The sequence below is a fragment of the Thamnophis elegans genome, chromosome 6 (genome assembly GCF_009769535.1).
Source record: "Thamnophis elegans isolate rThaEle1 chromosome 6, rThaEle1.pri, whole genome shotgun sequence".
Lineage (NCBI taxonomy): Eukaryota > Metazoa > Chordata > Lepidosauria > Squamata > Colubridae > Thamnophis > Thamnophis elegans.
Genome location: NC_045546.1, coordinates 18,093,464 through 18,110,194, shown reverse-complemented (window position 1 = coordinate 18,110,194; position 16,731 = coordinate 18,093,464). Strand labels below are relative to the sequence as shown.

Below are 16,731 nucleotides of genomic sequence, written 5' to 3'. Positions count from 1 at the left end.
CAGGTCACTCTCTTGGTTTGTCATTTGTATTTTCCTTTTAAAATTTAAAACCTTAATTACTTTATTTCATAGATCATGTGAAACTTCCTTTTGTAAGTCATTCTCTCGGCTTGTCAGTTGTAAACCCACATCCAATACCATTTGCTTTCAATACAGAGCCGAGGTGGCACAGTGGTTAGAGTGCAGCACTGCAGGCTACTTCAGCTGACTGCAGTTCTGCAGTTCGGCTGTTCAAATCTCACCGGCTCAAGGTTGACTCAGCCTTCCATCCTTCCGAGGTGGGTGAAATGAGGACCCGGATTGTTGTTGTTGGGGGCGATATGCTGACTCTGTAAACCGCTTAGAGAGGGCTGAAAGCCCTATGAAGCGGTATATAAGTCTAACTGCTATTGCTATTGCTATCAATACGTGTCCAATAAAATGTGTCCTACATCTGTTATTTCTTCAACAACATCTTTTGGACATAGACATCATTACTGACATTGTTGATATTGTGACTACTATTTTCTGAGTTCCATTCTTCAAAATTCTCCTTTAGTATTTTTGTTGTTGCAGTGTTTTGCAACATTTTACAGGCTTGTAAGTCTTTCCCCCATGTAAACACTTCAATCCCCTCTTGTGTCCACTTTTTGAAATCATGAAATTGCTTATCTTCCTTTTGTCTTGTAAAACCAAATCAATATATTTTCCAGTGTGCTGAGGAGAATCCAAGGAATGGGTTAACTCTGCCTTGCTGCTCATTAGACTGAGTCTGTCAATCTTTTGTAGCCACACCTCTCACATCTGTGTTCCCAGTTTTTGACTCAGTCTTCAAAACTAAAGAGCAAAGATAGACAGAATTTCCCTTCCTTGGATTCACACTTGGCAACAGAGGAAAACAATTGGCTTCCTCCAGTGTTCACAGGGAAAGCGAACTGTCAGGCAGGATCCCTGGTCCGAACATAGCCACCATTATCTGGCTCAGTCCAGCAGAGCCGAGGCCCATTGAGGCTGACTGGCAGGTACCCTGGTCTGACTATTTTCCTTGAGAAGTTGTTTATTCTTTATAATTAATTCCAAAAATACACAAAAAGTTCAACATTCCCATTTTATCTGAACCCCAAGTTTATCACTTTCTAAGATCAAAATCTTCTTTAGCTTTTTACTGTTTATTTCAGATTCTTTAAATACTTAAATTTATGATTAATTTTTTTTTGTTCAAGATTGAAGGCACATTCACTCAGCATTTTCTAATTAGCTTAGAAGTAATTAATGAGCAATTTCTGAAGGTCATTAGAAAGTGAGGCTTGTAAACCTAGTGTTCTTTAAAAGTCTCTGCCATGGAAGTTCCCATCAATCAATTATATTTGAAACTTGTGATTCACAGTTGAATTAATTGTATCATATTTGATTACATTACTTTGGTAAATGAGGTTAAAAACAAGTTTTACTTTGCAGAGATATTAAAACTTCATTGACTGTAGAAAAGGAAAAATGCTATTTTACTATTTGTTTTTGTTTTTGTTAGCTCTATTTAAAGTGTATTGCTAAATGTCTGGAGATTCTCAGTCGTCCAGGTCACAGTTGTCCCAAAGGAGCTTTTTCAAGAGGCAGCTGTACTTTCTGGTTTTTCTTTGAAGAAAGTCTGCAAGGAGTATAAATCCTTCCATTCCCCACCATCCAGTCAGAGCTGAAGAAGCTTCTTGGATGAGAAGTGAAATGTCTCCAAAGAAAACCAGAAAGTCCAGTTGCCTCTTGAAAAAAAGCACCTTTGGGACAGTCATGAGCTAGATAACCGTAGACACTTATATCCAGAGATTTGATTTGAGTGAACAGCACAAATGGATCCTTCTGCACAAGAAGCATTTGGAAATGGACAGTTTCCCCTGATTTTCCAAATTCAAATACATAACTCTGTCAAGCTGTCAACTGTATGATCTGACATCTGCCAATATTATAGCTTCCTAACTAGTAAATGTGAACTATGGCTAATTACAATAAAATGACTAATCCAATGTGGCTTTTTAATAAGAGGTGGACATGGTGCTGGGCAGCCTTCTGTTATGAATGCCCAGGTTGCAGTTTTGAAAATGATAATTCAAGAGCTTGCATTTGTTGACTCAGTGAAATGTGGCCCCTTGATGTGCGGGCATGAGATTTTAAGAAGCAGGATACCTTCCTTCTGAATGCTCCTGCGGATATGTGAGCATATGCAGATATTTACATTTGAGCATCTTATTACTGTATATACTCGAGTATAAGCCTAGTTTTTCAGCCCACTTTTTGGGCTGAAAAAAGCCGCCTCGGCTTATACTCGAGTCAGTGAAAAATTTGCCCGAAATGGAGGAGAAAAAGGGGCGGGGCCATGCCGCTGGGTGACACTCGTGAATGGCCCAGTGCCCCTGTGAGTTTCCCCTCCCTCTGTGTCAGTTTGCCGCGCAGCGCGCACCGCACCATCCCCCCTCCTCACGTTCTAATGTAATGCAGGGCTGTCTTACGATTCCCCTTCCTCCCCCTCCTGCCGCTCTGCAACGATGTCCCACCTCCTCCTTGTTATGGCAAGCAGCCACATAGCGATGTCCCACCTCCTCTGGTACAGTGATCCAATGATAGGAATCACTGTGCCGTGTGTCATAGGAGGCGGGACATCGCTCCCGCGGCTGCACGGGACATCATCATCACAGCGGGACATCAGCATCATGAGGTGAGTGAAGTATTTCATTGAATACACCGCTAGTTTACTGTTTTTCTTTGAAATAAATATTCAAAAACATTATTGGTATCTATTTTTATTTTTGAAATTTACCGGTAGCTGCTGCATTTCCCACCCTAGGCTTATACTCGAGTCAATAACTTTTCCAGTTTTTTGTGGTAAAATTAGGTGCCTCGGCTTATATTCGGGTCGGCCTATACTCGAGTATATACGGTAAACATTCCTCATGTGCCTGGAACACTAGAACTTTTCTGTGATATAAAGATACTTCCAAGTTACTGGAAAGTAGATCTTAATCTATATTACACCAAACTGGCTCTATACTTTTTTTAAATCACTGATTATCTTTTTGGGAGGGGAGAGAAGACAGTAGCACAGAGCTGTATGTTTGAGCAACTATATATGGGTAGCATTTATTCTAGCCCTAAACCTTTACATGATGATATGCACAAAACTGGGTTCTTCTCAAAGCTCACATCTGCACATGCATAGGGCTTTGAGAAGTATCTATTTCATATGCTTTGCATTGTGCAAAGATAATGAAAATGTTTTAAATTTAAATATCGCAGGTGGGCTGGCCCACCCACCCTGGCTCTATGCTGTTCTATTTACTCACGTTTTCAATCCAAAGTGCATGCGCGAAAGGCTGGACGCATGCATGGACGGGGTTACATTTGCGAACCGGTTGGGAAAGAAAGTGAATACCACCCCTGTAGTTGGCATAGGTAACCCTAAGTATAAATACTTTAGGGAGGCTAATGCAATTAGAACAGTGTAGTAATAAGGTTGTCATGATATTGCTTCCAATGGCTATGGGAAACAATAATAGCCAATAGTTTAGGAGGAATGCATATGATTAGATAAATAAATATACAGTAAAAAGAAAAGAAGAATATGCCAGTCTAACATTCCAAGCAACACAACCCCACAATTATATGTGTGTGTATGTGACTAAGTCTTAGCTTGTGAAAATTTAGATTTCAATAAACATATTCTTTGATAAATGGGATGATTTACTGTAGGTTTTGAAATTCAATTTTGTTTTCCTTCAGCATTCATAGCGTATTATACTTTCCAGATCTTATAACAGCGTTGAGTGGCAAAATTAAGCTCACTAAAATTCTTTTTCTTTTAAAATTCTCTGGCTAGTCTTATGCTTCATTGATTTGGCATAATCAAGTATCACTGAGATATAATGGAGCATCACTGATTTATTCCAAATGGAGTATTTCACTGAAGAGCCTAAGCATTACTTTATACACATATTTGCAATTTATCCATATCTCTTTCTCCACTTCAGGCAAAAGCTAATTATGAAAAAGATGAAAGACGCAAGGAACTGAAGCGATTGCGAGGGGAAGATACTTGGATGCTGAATGATGTGAACGAGCGTTTAGAAGAAATGAAAAAGGCAAGTCTTGTGATATCAACTAATAAATATTTGCAATGGCCAATATATTAAGGACTGTGGACAAACCATGTTTTAAAAGGCTCTGCTGATACTGCTGTTGCAATCATTTTTAATTTGTGACTAAGCAAAAGATTTGCCCACTTGTTTCCATTCTAGTTACGCTCAACAGGTAACAGTCATTTTAAAATAATATCAAAGTATTGCTTAATTCAATTAAAAACTAATGAAACATTACATGCTGCGGAAATTACTGCATTGTTAGTATCATTACTGAAATGGTTTTCATTCATCATCTTTTTGTAATCATGAGGGGGAAAAAACCCTCTGAGGTAAACTTAAGAATCCAGGAGGACCAGCTGTTAAGTAGTTTAAATAAATGCTCACTAAAATTTCAGGTTTTAACTTAATGAATTTATAGAAAAAGCAAAATGAGGCAAGTGCTTCAAAATGGGATAATTGGCAGTACAAGCCAAATTCAGTTGAAGTCCCAGGAAACCAATGTTCTGCTGGGTTAACAAATAAATAAATAGTTTTTGGAAAGAAATTTGAATGAATTTAAAAGCAAATTCTGGAACACAAAAGCCAACAGAAGAAATAATTGTGAAATGTTGAACTGAAGTTCAGCATAGATAATGACAATATAATTATTACATGTTGTTATTAAGGCATTGTACAAAATACCTCTTGCCACCAATAATTACAAATAATCCAAATAAGATTAGCTTTGAATCTAGTAAACAAATATTAGCACCAAAGGACCAACACAATCCAGTTGAAACAATAAGAGGATATTTACTGCAGAGGATATTTACCTAAAGATTTAACAAAGGTATTAATCTGCAAAAGTCAAACCCTCCGCCTCTAAACCGGTAATTAAATTAAAAATATTTTAAATTCCCTTTTTAAAAGTCATCAAATTTCTATAAAGATATAAAGAAAGAAGAATCACTGGCAACATCCCGAAAGGCCTGGAACTCACAGTTACCTAGGAGTGAGAAACTAAAAGATCAGTGAGAATTAGAGGAATGTAAAAAATGAACAAAAGGATAGGTGGATATTGGGAAATCTCTTAAGTATACCTACCAGTTAGGATCCAGTGAGGAGCCCTGCATTATACTGACATATGAGAATAAGGTGAAAAGATTGGAATAGCCAAAATATTTTGGAGTAAGTTCAGAGGAAGGAGAGAAAATTAGAAACTGTTAAAATAATGTAGTCATGGGAGAACCAAGACACACACTTATAGCACAGATGTCAAAGTCGTTGTGTCATGTTGCCATCACACAGGGGTGGGTTCTGCCAGTTCTAACCTCTTCTTTAGAAGAGGTTCCACAAATCTACCGTGCCGTTTAGAACCAGTTCCAGCTCCCTCCCCCCCAGCCGCCGCTCACTGATTGGCTGGCTCACCAATCATCCCACCCGCCTCTAAGACTCCTATCTAAACCTTAAAGTCTTAAAGCTGTCAAGTTTGAACATCCCTGGGGCGTTTTTTCTAAAGGGTTAGGGGTGCAAGGGTTTTAAGACTTGTACACGTCAATGCCAGAGTTTCTGAGCCAACATTTTGGTTGCTAAGCAAGAGCGTTGTTAAATGAGTTTCACCACATTTTACAAGTTGGCCATGCCCACCCAGTCACATGACTGCCGAGCTACTCATCACATGGCTGGCAAGCCTCTCCCACAAAGCAGGCCACGCCCACAGAAGAAGTTCTAAAAAATTTTGAAACCCACCATTGCCGTCATATGATGTATAGCAATGTTTTTTCCCTTCGCGGAGCTGGGGTAGGCGTGGCCTATATGTGATGCCCACGGACTGCCAGGTTGACACCCTTGACCTATAGCATCCATTTTGCAAGGATGTCCAGAACATGAATCAAGTAGTGACTAGCAGTGGCAGTTGTGGCTAGGTTGACCTTGGTCAGTTTCAGATTGTATTTCCAGTTGTCCCCCTTTGCTTTCAGTCACTCAGACTGATCATTTCCAGAATGGATTACTGCAATGCTATAATGTAATGTTAAAATACTATAAAGGATTATCCTTGAAAAGCATCTGAAATTCATAATTGGTTCAAAATGCAGTGGTGTGGGCAGTTACGTGGGTTCTTCAACCAGCACATGTTATACCTCTGTTATGTGAGCAGCATTGATTGCCACTGTGCTTCTAGTTTCAATTCAAGGTGCTGACCTATAAAGTGAACCACAGTGACGCAGTGGTTAGAGTGCAATACTGCAGGCTACTTCTGCTGCCTGCAATTTGGCAGTTCAAATCTCTCCAGGCTTCAAGGTTGACTCAGCCTTCCATCCTTCTGAGGTGGATAAAATGAGGACCCAGATTGTTGGGGGACAATATGCTGACTCTGTAAAATGCTTAGAGAGGGCTGTAAACCACTGTAAAGCGGTATATAAGTCTAAGTGCTATTGCTATTGCTATAAAGCCAAAACATGGCGTGGGCCAGGTTATTTGAACTATTGCCTTTCCAGGAGAGGTATTGAGGCAGGAGAGGTATTGTCTTTGGATTCAAAAGAACAAATTGCCTCTTATAACCTGCTAGGAGCACCTTACTAATAATAGCAGAAATGCCCCAAGGGAGACATTTTCTCTAGTACCTAATGCTAGGTTCCATGTAGAAGCTCCCCACCACACAACACCTTCCCCCCCACCCCCCCAAAAATCTGTTTCAAAACCTGCTTCATGACCCTGCTAGTCTTGCAGGAGACCAGAATTTGACTAGCACACGACTTCTGGATAGGAATTAAAACTCTGAGACTTTCACAATTTTGAAACTATATGAGGATAGCCCCACTCCCCTTTTATTCAGCAAGGAAGACTGAAAATCAGGCTAGCTCAGAATGACCCCTAAACTGCTAACGGTAAGGTAAATGTTCCCCTCACACATATGTGCTAGTCGTTCCCAACTCTAGGGGGCAGTAGTCATCTCCATTTCAAAGCCAAGGAGCCAGTGCTGTCCGAAGAAGTCTCTGTGGTCATGTGACTGGCATGACTATAAACACAAAAGGTGCATGGAACGCAGTTACCTTCCCACCAAAGGTGGTTCCTATTTTTCTACTTGCATTTTTACATGATTTCGAACTGCTAGGTTGGCAGAAGCTGGAACAAGTAACAGGAACTCACTCTGTTATGCGACGCTAGGGATTCGAACCGCCGAACTGCCAACATTTCTGATCGACAAGCTCGGCATCTTAGCCACTGAGCCACTGCATCCCCCTTTTTTCCCCTAAACTGCTAGACTTTCCTTAATACGAAGGGAAAAAAATCAAAATACCTCACTAAACTCCTCAAAATAACAATGGCCTTCTGCATTGCCACCACAGCTGGTAATGAGCAAAAGGATAATCCAAGCTTGCTTCTTTGCAAGCATACTTAAAAGAGTCCAGAGTTTAAAAACAAAACAGTTCACCAATCCTTCAATATAAGACAAGAAAAAGAAAGGATGATAAATAATCAGAATGGGAAATAATATAAAGATTGCTCTCCATAAACTGTTGAATGTCATTCTCTAAAAAAGATAAATACAGAAGCGGAAAGTGTAGTGGAGGCATAGTGGAGGAAAAAATGAAAAATATTCACTGATATAATAAAGGGAAAAAAAATCTCACAAGCACTCATCTGAAAAAGAAGAGTAGAAAATTATGCCTTGTCTTTATCTCAAATGCTTCTGTGCTGCTTCAGTCATTTGTCTTAAAACATTATGATGAATGTTATATAATTGTCCACGGTTCTACATAACATTTCCCAGTTCACTGGTGGTTGGTGCTGATAAAGAAGGAAAAATGAAGAAAAGCATCAGAAAGGCCCTGAGCAGAAAATGAAGGGTTACCTGAAAGAAATCCAGTTGCAAATAGTGAAAGTGGTTATCCAGAGCTTTTCTGTCTGTGGTTACAGCCACCCTCTCTCTCCCGAGGGCTGCATATACTCATGGTTGTGATTCCTAGTTCTAGTGCAGTGATGGCTAACCTTTTTGACATCTGGTGCTAAAAGCCGGGAGAGTGCGGCGAGGGCATGTACGTGTGTGCCCACACCCATAATTCTATGTGCCCTCCCCCTGTGCATGCATGCGACCCACATGCATGAGTGTGACCCCCATGCATGTGTACGACCCCCCTCCCGTGCATGCATGCCTGACCCCCTCCCTCCCTCGCTTTTGGTGCACGATGTCACGTTGAACCCATTTTTTGCCCTCTTAGTTTAGTTTATAGTTTATAGTTTATTAGGATTTATAGGCCGCCCTTTTCCCTGAGGGGACTCAGGGCGGCTTACAATCATTAGGAAGGGGGTGCAATTCAAAAATAAACAATATGTGAACAAAGTAAAATAATAAAACACAACTTGCATTCAACACTCAACACTCGGGTGGGGCAAATTAGAAGCTTATCCCCAGGCCTGTTGGGATAGCCAGGTCTTGAGGGCTGTGCGGAAGGCCTGGACGGTGGTGAGGGTGCGTATCTCGACGGGGAGGTCGTTCCACAGGGTCGGAGCTGCAACAGAAAAGGCTCTCCTCCGTGTAGTCGCCAGTCGGCATTGACTGGCGGATGGAATTCGGAGGAGGCCCAGTCTGTGCGATCTTATCGGTCGAAGGGAGGTAATCGGCAGAAGGCGGTCTCTCAAGTACTCAGATCCACTACCATGAAGGGCTTTAAAGGTGGTCAACAACACCCTGAAGCGCACCCGGAGATCAACAGGTAGCCAGTGCAGCTCGCGGAGGATGGGTGTTATGTGGGCGAACCGCGGTGCGCCCACTATCACTCGCGCGCCGCATTCTGAACTAACTGCAATCGCCGGATGCACCTCAAGAGCAGCCCCATGTAGAGCACATTGCAGTATTCCAGCCTAGAGATCACAAGGGCTCGAGTGACTGTTGCGAGAGCCTCCCGGTTCAGGTAGGGTCGTAACTGGCGGACCAGGCAAACCTGGGCAAATGCCCCCCTGGTCACAGCTGACAAATGATGGTCGAGAGTCAGCTGTGGGTCCAGGAGGACTCCTAAGTTACGAACCCTATCTGAGGGGTATAAAATTTGACCCCCCAGCCTGATAGATGGAACATTGGCCAAATTGTTGGGAGGGAAACACAACAGCCACTCGGTCTTGTCCGGGTTGAGTACCAGTTTGTTAGCACTCATCCAGTTCTTAACGGCCTCAAGACCCCGGTTCATCACGTCCACCGCTTCATTGAGTTGGCACGGGGCGGACAGATACAATTGCGTATCGTCCGCATATTGATGGTATTTTATCCCGTGCCTCCGAATGATCTCGCCCAGCGGTTTCATGTATATGTTAAATAGTAGGGGGGATAAGACCGAACCCTGCGGCACCCCATATTTTAGGGGCCTCAGGGACGATCTCTGCCCCCCGACCAACACTGACTGCGACCTGTCCGAGAGGTAGGAGGAGAACCACTGCAAAACAGTGCCTCCCACCCCCACCTCCCGCAGTCGTTGCAGAAGGATACCATGGTCGATGGTATCGAAAGCCGCCGAGAGGTCAAGGAGAACCAGGATGGACGCATGGCCTCCATCTCTGGCCCTCCAGAGATCATCGGTCAATGCGACCAAAGCGGTTTCTGTGCTGTAACCGGGTCTGAAGCCAGACTGGAAGGGGTCAAGGTAACTAGCTTCCTCCAAGGCCCGTTGAAGCTGGAAGGCCACCACCTTCTCAACAACCTTCCCAACAAAGGGGAGGTTGGAGACAGGACGGTAATTATTTAAAATGGCTGGATCCAAGGATGGTTTCTTCAGGAGGGGTCTCACCACCGCCGTTTTAAGTGCGGCGGGGAAGTGCCCCTCCCGAAGGGAGGCGGTTACGACCGCCTGGATCCAGGCACGTGTCACCTCACTGCTGTTGGCAACCAGCCAGGAGGGACACGGGTCCAAAATACAGGTGGAGGCACTCACAGCTCGAATGGCCTTGTCCACATCCCCAGAGGCAACATCCTGAAACTCAACCCAGAGATGGTTTGCCAAGTAATCCTCTTGTGTCCTGGCTGGATCTGCAGCGGTGGAGTCCAAGTCCGACAGAAACCGAGCAACTTTGTCCGCTAAGAACTGGGCGTAGTCCTCAGCCTTACCCTGTAGGGGGTCTACCACATCCCTCCTATTTAGGAGGGAGCGGGTGATCCTAAACAGGGCGGCTGGGCGAGACTCAGCGGACGCAACCAAGGTGGCGATATGTGTTCTTTTGGCAGCCCTCAATGCCCTGATGTAATCCTTGGTGCAAGTTGTCAACATTGCTCGGTTCGACTCGGACTTATCGGACCTCCACAAGTGCTCTAGGCGTCTCCTCCGGCGCTTCTTCTCCTGGAGCTCCTCGGTGAACCTCTTCAGGCTCCAGGGGCTTTCTAGGAGCCTGGGAAGGGTGAAAATGGCCTCCCCCCAAGGCCCTCTGGAGGCCGGAAATGGCCCATTTTCTGACTTCCGGTTTGCGTGTTGGGCCATTTATCTCCCTCTGGAGGCTTCAGGGAAGCCTCCTGAAGCCCCGGGAGGGTGAAAAACGGCTGAAAATGAAGACCAAAATCAGCTTGCCAGCGCGTGCATGCACGCTGGAACTGACAGGGCGACACCTCACGTGCCCTAAGAAGTGGCTCCGCGTGCCACCTGTGGCATGCGTGCCATAGGTTCACCATCACAGTTCTATTGCATATCTGCAGCCAGGAGCAACCTGACCAGATTTATCTTGGTAATAACCATAAACAGTTCAATTCTATTTGGCTGTGACAGACAGAAGTGGAAGAAACAAAGATGAGATACATTTGCCAAAGCAAAATTATGTTGCAAAGTTATGAGCTGCGGTGGCGCAGTGGTTACAGTGCAGTACTGCAGGCTACTTGCCAGCTGCCAACAGTTTGGCAGATTGAATCTCACCAGGCTCAAGGTTGACTCAGCCTTCCATCCTTCTGAGGTCGGTAAAATGAGAACCCAGAGTCAGCAATATGCTGACTCTGTAAACCGCTTAGAGAGGGTTGTAAAGCATTGTGAAGCGGTATATAAGTCTAAGTGCTATTGCTATTGCTATGTTGACCTCTTCTTTTATCTAAGATCATTATCAAGCTATGACTGCCTCCTTCCCATTGCATTACTTGATGTACTTGATTTGCTGTTCAGGAGGACATACACCCCTCCTCTCCCAAATAACGTATAACACCATGATGGAGTATAAAATATGGGATAAATCAATACCCAGTCAAATCAGATTATCACTTAGCTTTTGGTATCACTTTGGCCATTAGTCAGTGTATTGAATCAACAATGGTGATGTCAAACGAAGAACAGACATGTTGCTTAGTCAAGTAAAATTTCATTGGGCTGGCAATAATAATAATTGTAGCTTTGTAAAATCAACTCTGTTATTGTAGAATATATCTTTTATATGTATCTTTCTAAGTATCTTTCTATCATGAAGCTTTGGGTGTCATATATAATAAAATAAATCATTAAGAACAAAGTATCCTGGGACGTTTTTTAGCAGGGTGGTGATTTAAAAATGATAAAATACCGTGCAATTTCCTAATTATAGTTACAGTATGTGGCTTGTCAGATTGATACAAATGTTGCTTTTTGTAGGAACATGCTGTTACAAAGAAGCATTCAAAAAAACATAAAAGGAAAAAGAAGAAGAAAAAGATAACAAGAGAAAAAACTGACGATTCATCTGATTCTAGCTCTGTAAGTTTTAAAATCCAAGTCGCCAGTTAGAGAAAGTTATTTGTTACCTATATTAGTGATTCTACCTAGGCCTTAGTTTGGTCAATATCCTGGAATTTAATTTAATTTATCAGTATTTTTTTTTAAAAAAATGATAAGCATGCAAATAGACCATTAGGTCAGAGGAAGAAAATTCCACCTGTATTAAGAGCTGAACAGATAGTGAAATGAACATTCATTTTGAAGCATACAACTGATGTAATATGGAAGAAATAGAAAGTACATTGTAGAAAGAGCCAGATTTCAGCTGCTGGGTTTTTTTTCTCATAGTGAGAAAAATGCATTCAGTATGGGTAATAATGCATCATTAGACACAGCATACAGAATATTGGCCTGCTTGAAATGTTAAATATGAAGTTGCTTATCTCGTTATTGCTTCTATTGATGCTGTTCATTGCAATACTTGACAGCAATGTTATTTGGACTCTATTCTACATTATTACTGGATATGCTCTGCACAATTTTACGAATTTAGCTTAAGATTCTCCAAGGGTAGAAAATCTCCCAGCCTTCTCTAATATAGTAACCTTCAGATAGTATTGGATTTCAAGTCCCTGACACGCAGTTGGATTAGCTGGTTTGATAACAAAGCAGTGTTTTATATCTGGTGGCTGCATGCCTTTTCTTAATTTACAGATTTGCTTATGATCGAGGTCGATTATTTCACTTGAAGCAAGTGCCGTTAACAATACGTTGTCTGCACTTTGGATTTTTCCTTCTAATTGTATTATTGTGCATAGGCTACATTGTTGCTTCTTCTCATCATTTCCCATAAGTTCTGCCGATCGCATGACTTCCAACTGTGAAAATGTGCTGGCTTTATTTTAGCTTTTTAAGTGGCCCTTTATAACAGGAAAACTGCAAAAGTAATTCCTTTGAAAAGTCTTTTGAGAGTTAACAACCTGTCTTTTTATGTAGCCCATTATGAATAATAATACCCAAGGGAACAAATTGGTAGCCTATTTTCAGTGGGGCAAAGTGACTGCAATAAATATCAGTTGTACTTAGTTACTTTTTATCTGATTGGCCAATTCTTATAAATACATTTAAAGAGCTGCAGTCGCCAATAAGTCTATTATAATGTTATACTAGTCCCTTTATTCCCTCTTTCTGGATAGCTATGAGAACTCTCTTTTTCGTATAGAAAAGGAAATAGATTTTTAAATGACTTTTACATTGTTTCATTGAGCTTTAAAGACCTCTACAATCCTCTAAAACCCATAAGATTGTTTGAAAATATGTTCTTAGGGTTCTTCAGAAGAATGGGTGGAAGCGTCTTCTAGCACTGAGCAGGCTTGGAAGGCAAAGAAAGAACAATCAGAAGAAGAAACAGTGGAAAACCCTACACCAATTCAGGTAAGCTATCCTTTTTGCAGATGGGAATTGTGCTTAACATTTTACAATTGTGCAAACATTTTACATTAAACAATAGGCAAGGTTTTTTTAGGATGAGCATTCCACCATTGGAGCTGCTTCTTCACACAGTGGCAGAAGCATTTGGGAAAGCCTTCGGTGATTCAGTGTAGAGCAGGGGGTAGTCAACCTTTTTATACCTACTGCCCACTTTTGTATCTCCGTTAGTAGTAAAATTTTCTAACCACCCACCGGTTCCACAGTAATAGTGATTTATAAAGTAGGGAAGTAACTTTACTTTATAAAATTTATAAAGCAGAGTTATAGCAAACCCCTACCGCCCACCATGAAAGCTGGAACGCCCACCAGTGGGCGGTTGGGACCAGGTTGTCTACCATTGGTGTAGAGGCAGATTTTTTAAAAACTGTATTTTATTTCTGGCTCCTTTTCAGGAATGATTTGGGGTTAGTAACACATCTTAAAATATCACTAAAATCAGTTGTGAGCCTACATTAATATGCTTACCAATCATTTTTTAAAATTAGCTTATCCCTTTAAAAAGTACCGTTCACAAAACATTTTTACAAGGCTTTTGGGGAAATTTAAGGCTGACTCTTTTCCTGTAAAAGAAATATTTTTCACTGTTGCTGGGTCAGTGCTGAGTCCTGTGTACTTAGCTGCCCTTGCAGGATTTCTGAAGGCAAGAGTACATGTATGGCTTGGCCAAAACTGCAAATAGATTGAGTTCATTTCAAAGAATTGCATGAATTGCTGACATTATAGTGCTTTAATGTTTATTGTGGATTGTGGTTGCCAACTATTTTAATACTTTTGGGAATGAGAGTTATTAATTATAATAATGGGGTCAGATCTTTTAATTATTCTCTTTTTGTGGGTCGTGAATATTTTCTCATATTATTTTAATTTCCAGTGGTTCTGGAAAATTGTTTTTCTTGAAAGTCTATGGAGATTCTCAGTCATCCAGTTGTCCCAAGTGTGCTTTTTTCAAGAGGCAACTGGACTTTCTGGTTTTTCTTTGAAGATGTTTCGTTTCTCATCCAAGAAGCTTCTTCAGCTCTGACCGGATGGTGGGGAATGGAAGGATTTATACTCCTTGCAGACAGCTGGTCATTTTCATTCTTTTAGCAGATCGTTAAGGTCAGGTTTATCTGTGTCATCAGGCTCACCTGAGTAGTGCAAATTGGTGTGGAGCCTTCTTGGAATTGTTGAAAGGACTGTGTTGTAGACTGGAGATAGGCGGTGTTGTATCCCTCCCCCTCTGTTGACAGAGGGTTGTTCAATTTTGACATAGATGGCCTCTTTAACTCCTCTTTCAAACTAGCCATCCTCTCTGTCCAAAATATGGATTTTGTTGTCCTCCAAAGTGTGGCCTATGTTCGTTAAATGCAGGTGGAAAGGCTTTTCTTCTTGAAAGGCTTTCAACATGGCCCTTGATGTGCCAGAATACTATTCTGAATAGCCAAACTGGGCCACAAACAAATGTGTACAGTTATTGAATTCATCTTAACGGTTCATCTGACATCTGGACAGCTTGAGCAGCTAAATATTGTAAGAAGTATATAATGCACCTGCCTCATGATGCCCGGTTGAATAAAGCAGGTAAATGAAATGGTGCGGATTGTGTACCACCAATGTTTCATCATCTTGTAAAATTGTCAAAATATGAGACTCTTTAACAGAGAAATAAATTCCCAATTTTCGTATACATTTGCATGTATTCCTATTCTCTTATGATCTATTGTCATGACTTAAAATGCATGTTCTATAAAACATATGTATGGGATTTAAAAAAATGACGGATGGGCTACGCCCGTGATGGCAAACCTATGGCACTCATGCCAGAGGTGGCACGCAGAGCCCTCTCTGTGGAGATGCACGCTGTCGTCAGCTGCTCTTCTGATTTCCGGCATGCATATGCTTCATCTTTGACTGTGCTGGAGCGCTGGAAAACAGCCAGAAAACAGGCTGTTTTTTGTGCCGTTTTCAGGTCGTTTTTCAACCATTTTTGGGCCAAAAATGGCTGAAAAATGGCCTGAAAATGCCCCCCAAATGGCAGAAAAATCCAGGCCACTTTGTGGGATGTTTTCCAGCTGTTTTGGGGGCCATTTTCAGGCTGTTTTGGGGGCCAAAACCAGCCTGAAAATGACCAAAAAATTGGCCAAAAAACAGGCATCCACACACTGGCTAAGCTGGTCTTCAGTTTTTCAGAGCTCCGGTGCACATGCACTCATATGCATGCATGTTTCAGTTTGGGCCAAAAAGCTTTTCCATCACTGGGCTAAGATGGTTAAATGAAATTATTTGATTTTTAATGTCTTCAAAACACTCATTGACTTTCTTTATTCCATAGCCTGTAATTTCATCTTTTCTGTCATTTATCTCAAAAGTAAGCTGTTGCTGTGTTTGGATCTCTTTTAATAATAATAAAAAAGATGTGTTTCTTTTTTTCGTAGAGGGATGAGTGGATGACCTTAGATTTTATGACTGTGAAAACACTGTCTTCAGCATCTCTGAAGGCTGAAAAGCAGAAAGAAAAAATATTGAAGCAACAGAAAGCCCAGGAAAATGAACAGGTAGGGTTGGTTACTAAGTGGTTAAAAGATTGCAAGGGACTAGCCAATAGCCAGCTTCAGTTACCAGATATTAATTTGTGAATTTAATTCCCCTGAGAGCTAATTCAGGTTTCCATGCTTTATTCATAATGTATGTGTAGCCGTAGGACATTCCATCCAGCCCTAATAAGTATTCTGATCTGGTTGATTCTTGCCAAAAAATGAAAATAAAATCCTAGGAGCAAATGAAGTCATACTTTTTGTGATGTATATGAATTAGAAAAACAGAATGATTTAATATAAATATAAATAAAAGTAACATTAAATAAATTTCTTTGCAAACAAAATGCATTACTGAATTTTAATGATACCCTGTTTCCCTGAAAAGAAACCCTCCCCGGATAATAAGTCCTATTGGGCTTTTGAGCGCATGTATTAAAAAAACCCTCCCTCGAAAATAAGCCCTCCCCAAAAATATTGCAACACAGCAGCGGCCATGAGGTGACCATGCTCGCTGCCTTCTGCACCTCTAAAATAATAAGACCTCCCCAAATATAAAGGCAAGTGCTTATTTCAGGGGTCAAAAGAAGTTTTTGGAGAAACACTGTATTACTTTGGCAAGTAAAACTTGGTTTCTTGTTTGTTTTTAAACAAAAAAGCTTGAATTATTTTATTGCTGGCTATGAGGCCAGTGTTGTGATTTCTTACTTTTGACTGTATTTCAATTATTCATTATATTAATGGGTGAAATGCCTTATGGCTACACATATATAACAAATAATGCTTTTTTTGTTAATAATCGACTTATGCCATTGTCATAAAACTAATCCCCCCCCTTTTTGATGTAATGTAGTTACATATATTTATTAGCTGAAATAAGTTAAGTTTTGGGGTACTTTAGAGTACAAAATTAGCAATAATAGTACATTTTACAGTGCTCTCTGGGTGGTTTATAATATCAGCGTTATTTGTGTATTGCCTTCAACCATC

The 16,731-nt window shown here is 41.2% G+C and overlaps 1 protein-coding gene across 1 annotated transcript in view; it reads left to right on the top strand.

Annotated features, from left to right (window-relative positions):
• The window catches only part of CWF19L2 (CWF19 like cell cycle control factor 2), a 93,168-nt gene that overhangs the window by 12,619 nt on the left and 63,818 nt on the right, over positions 1 to 16,731 (top strand). Inside the window, exons 2-5 of the mRNA XM_032219876.1 lie at positions 3,993 to 4,103; positions 11,675 to 11,776; positions 13,064 to 13,171; positions 15,643 to 15,762. Coding sequence (XP_032075767.1) covers positions 3,993 to 4,103; positions 11,675 to 11,776; positions 13,064 to 13,171; positions 15,643 to 15,762 — 441 coding nt within the window. The remainder of the gene's footprint in view (positions 1 to 3,992; positions 4,104 to 11,674; positions 11,777 to 13,063; positions 13,172 to 15,642; positions 15,763 to 16,731) is intronic.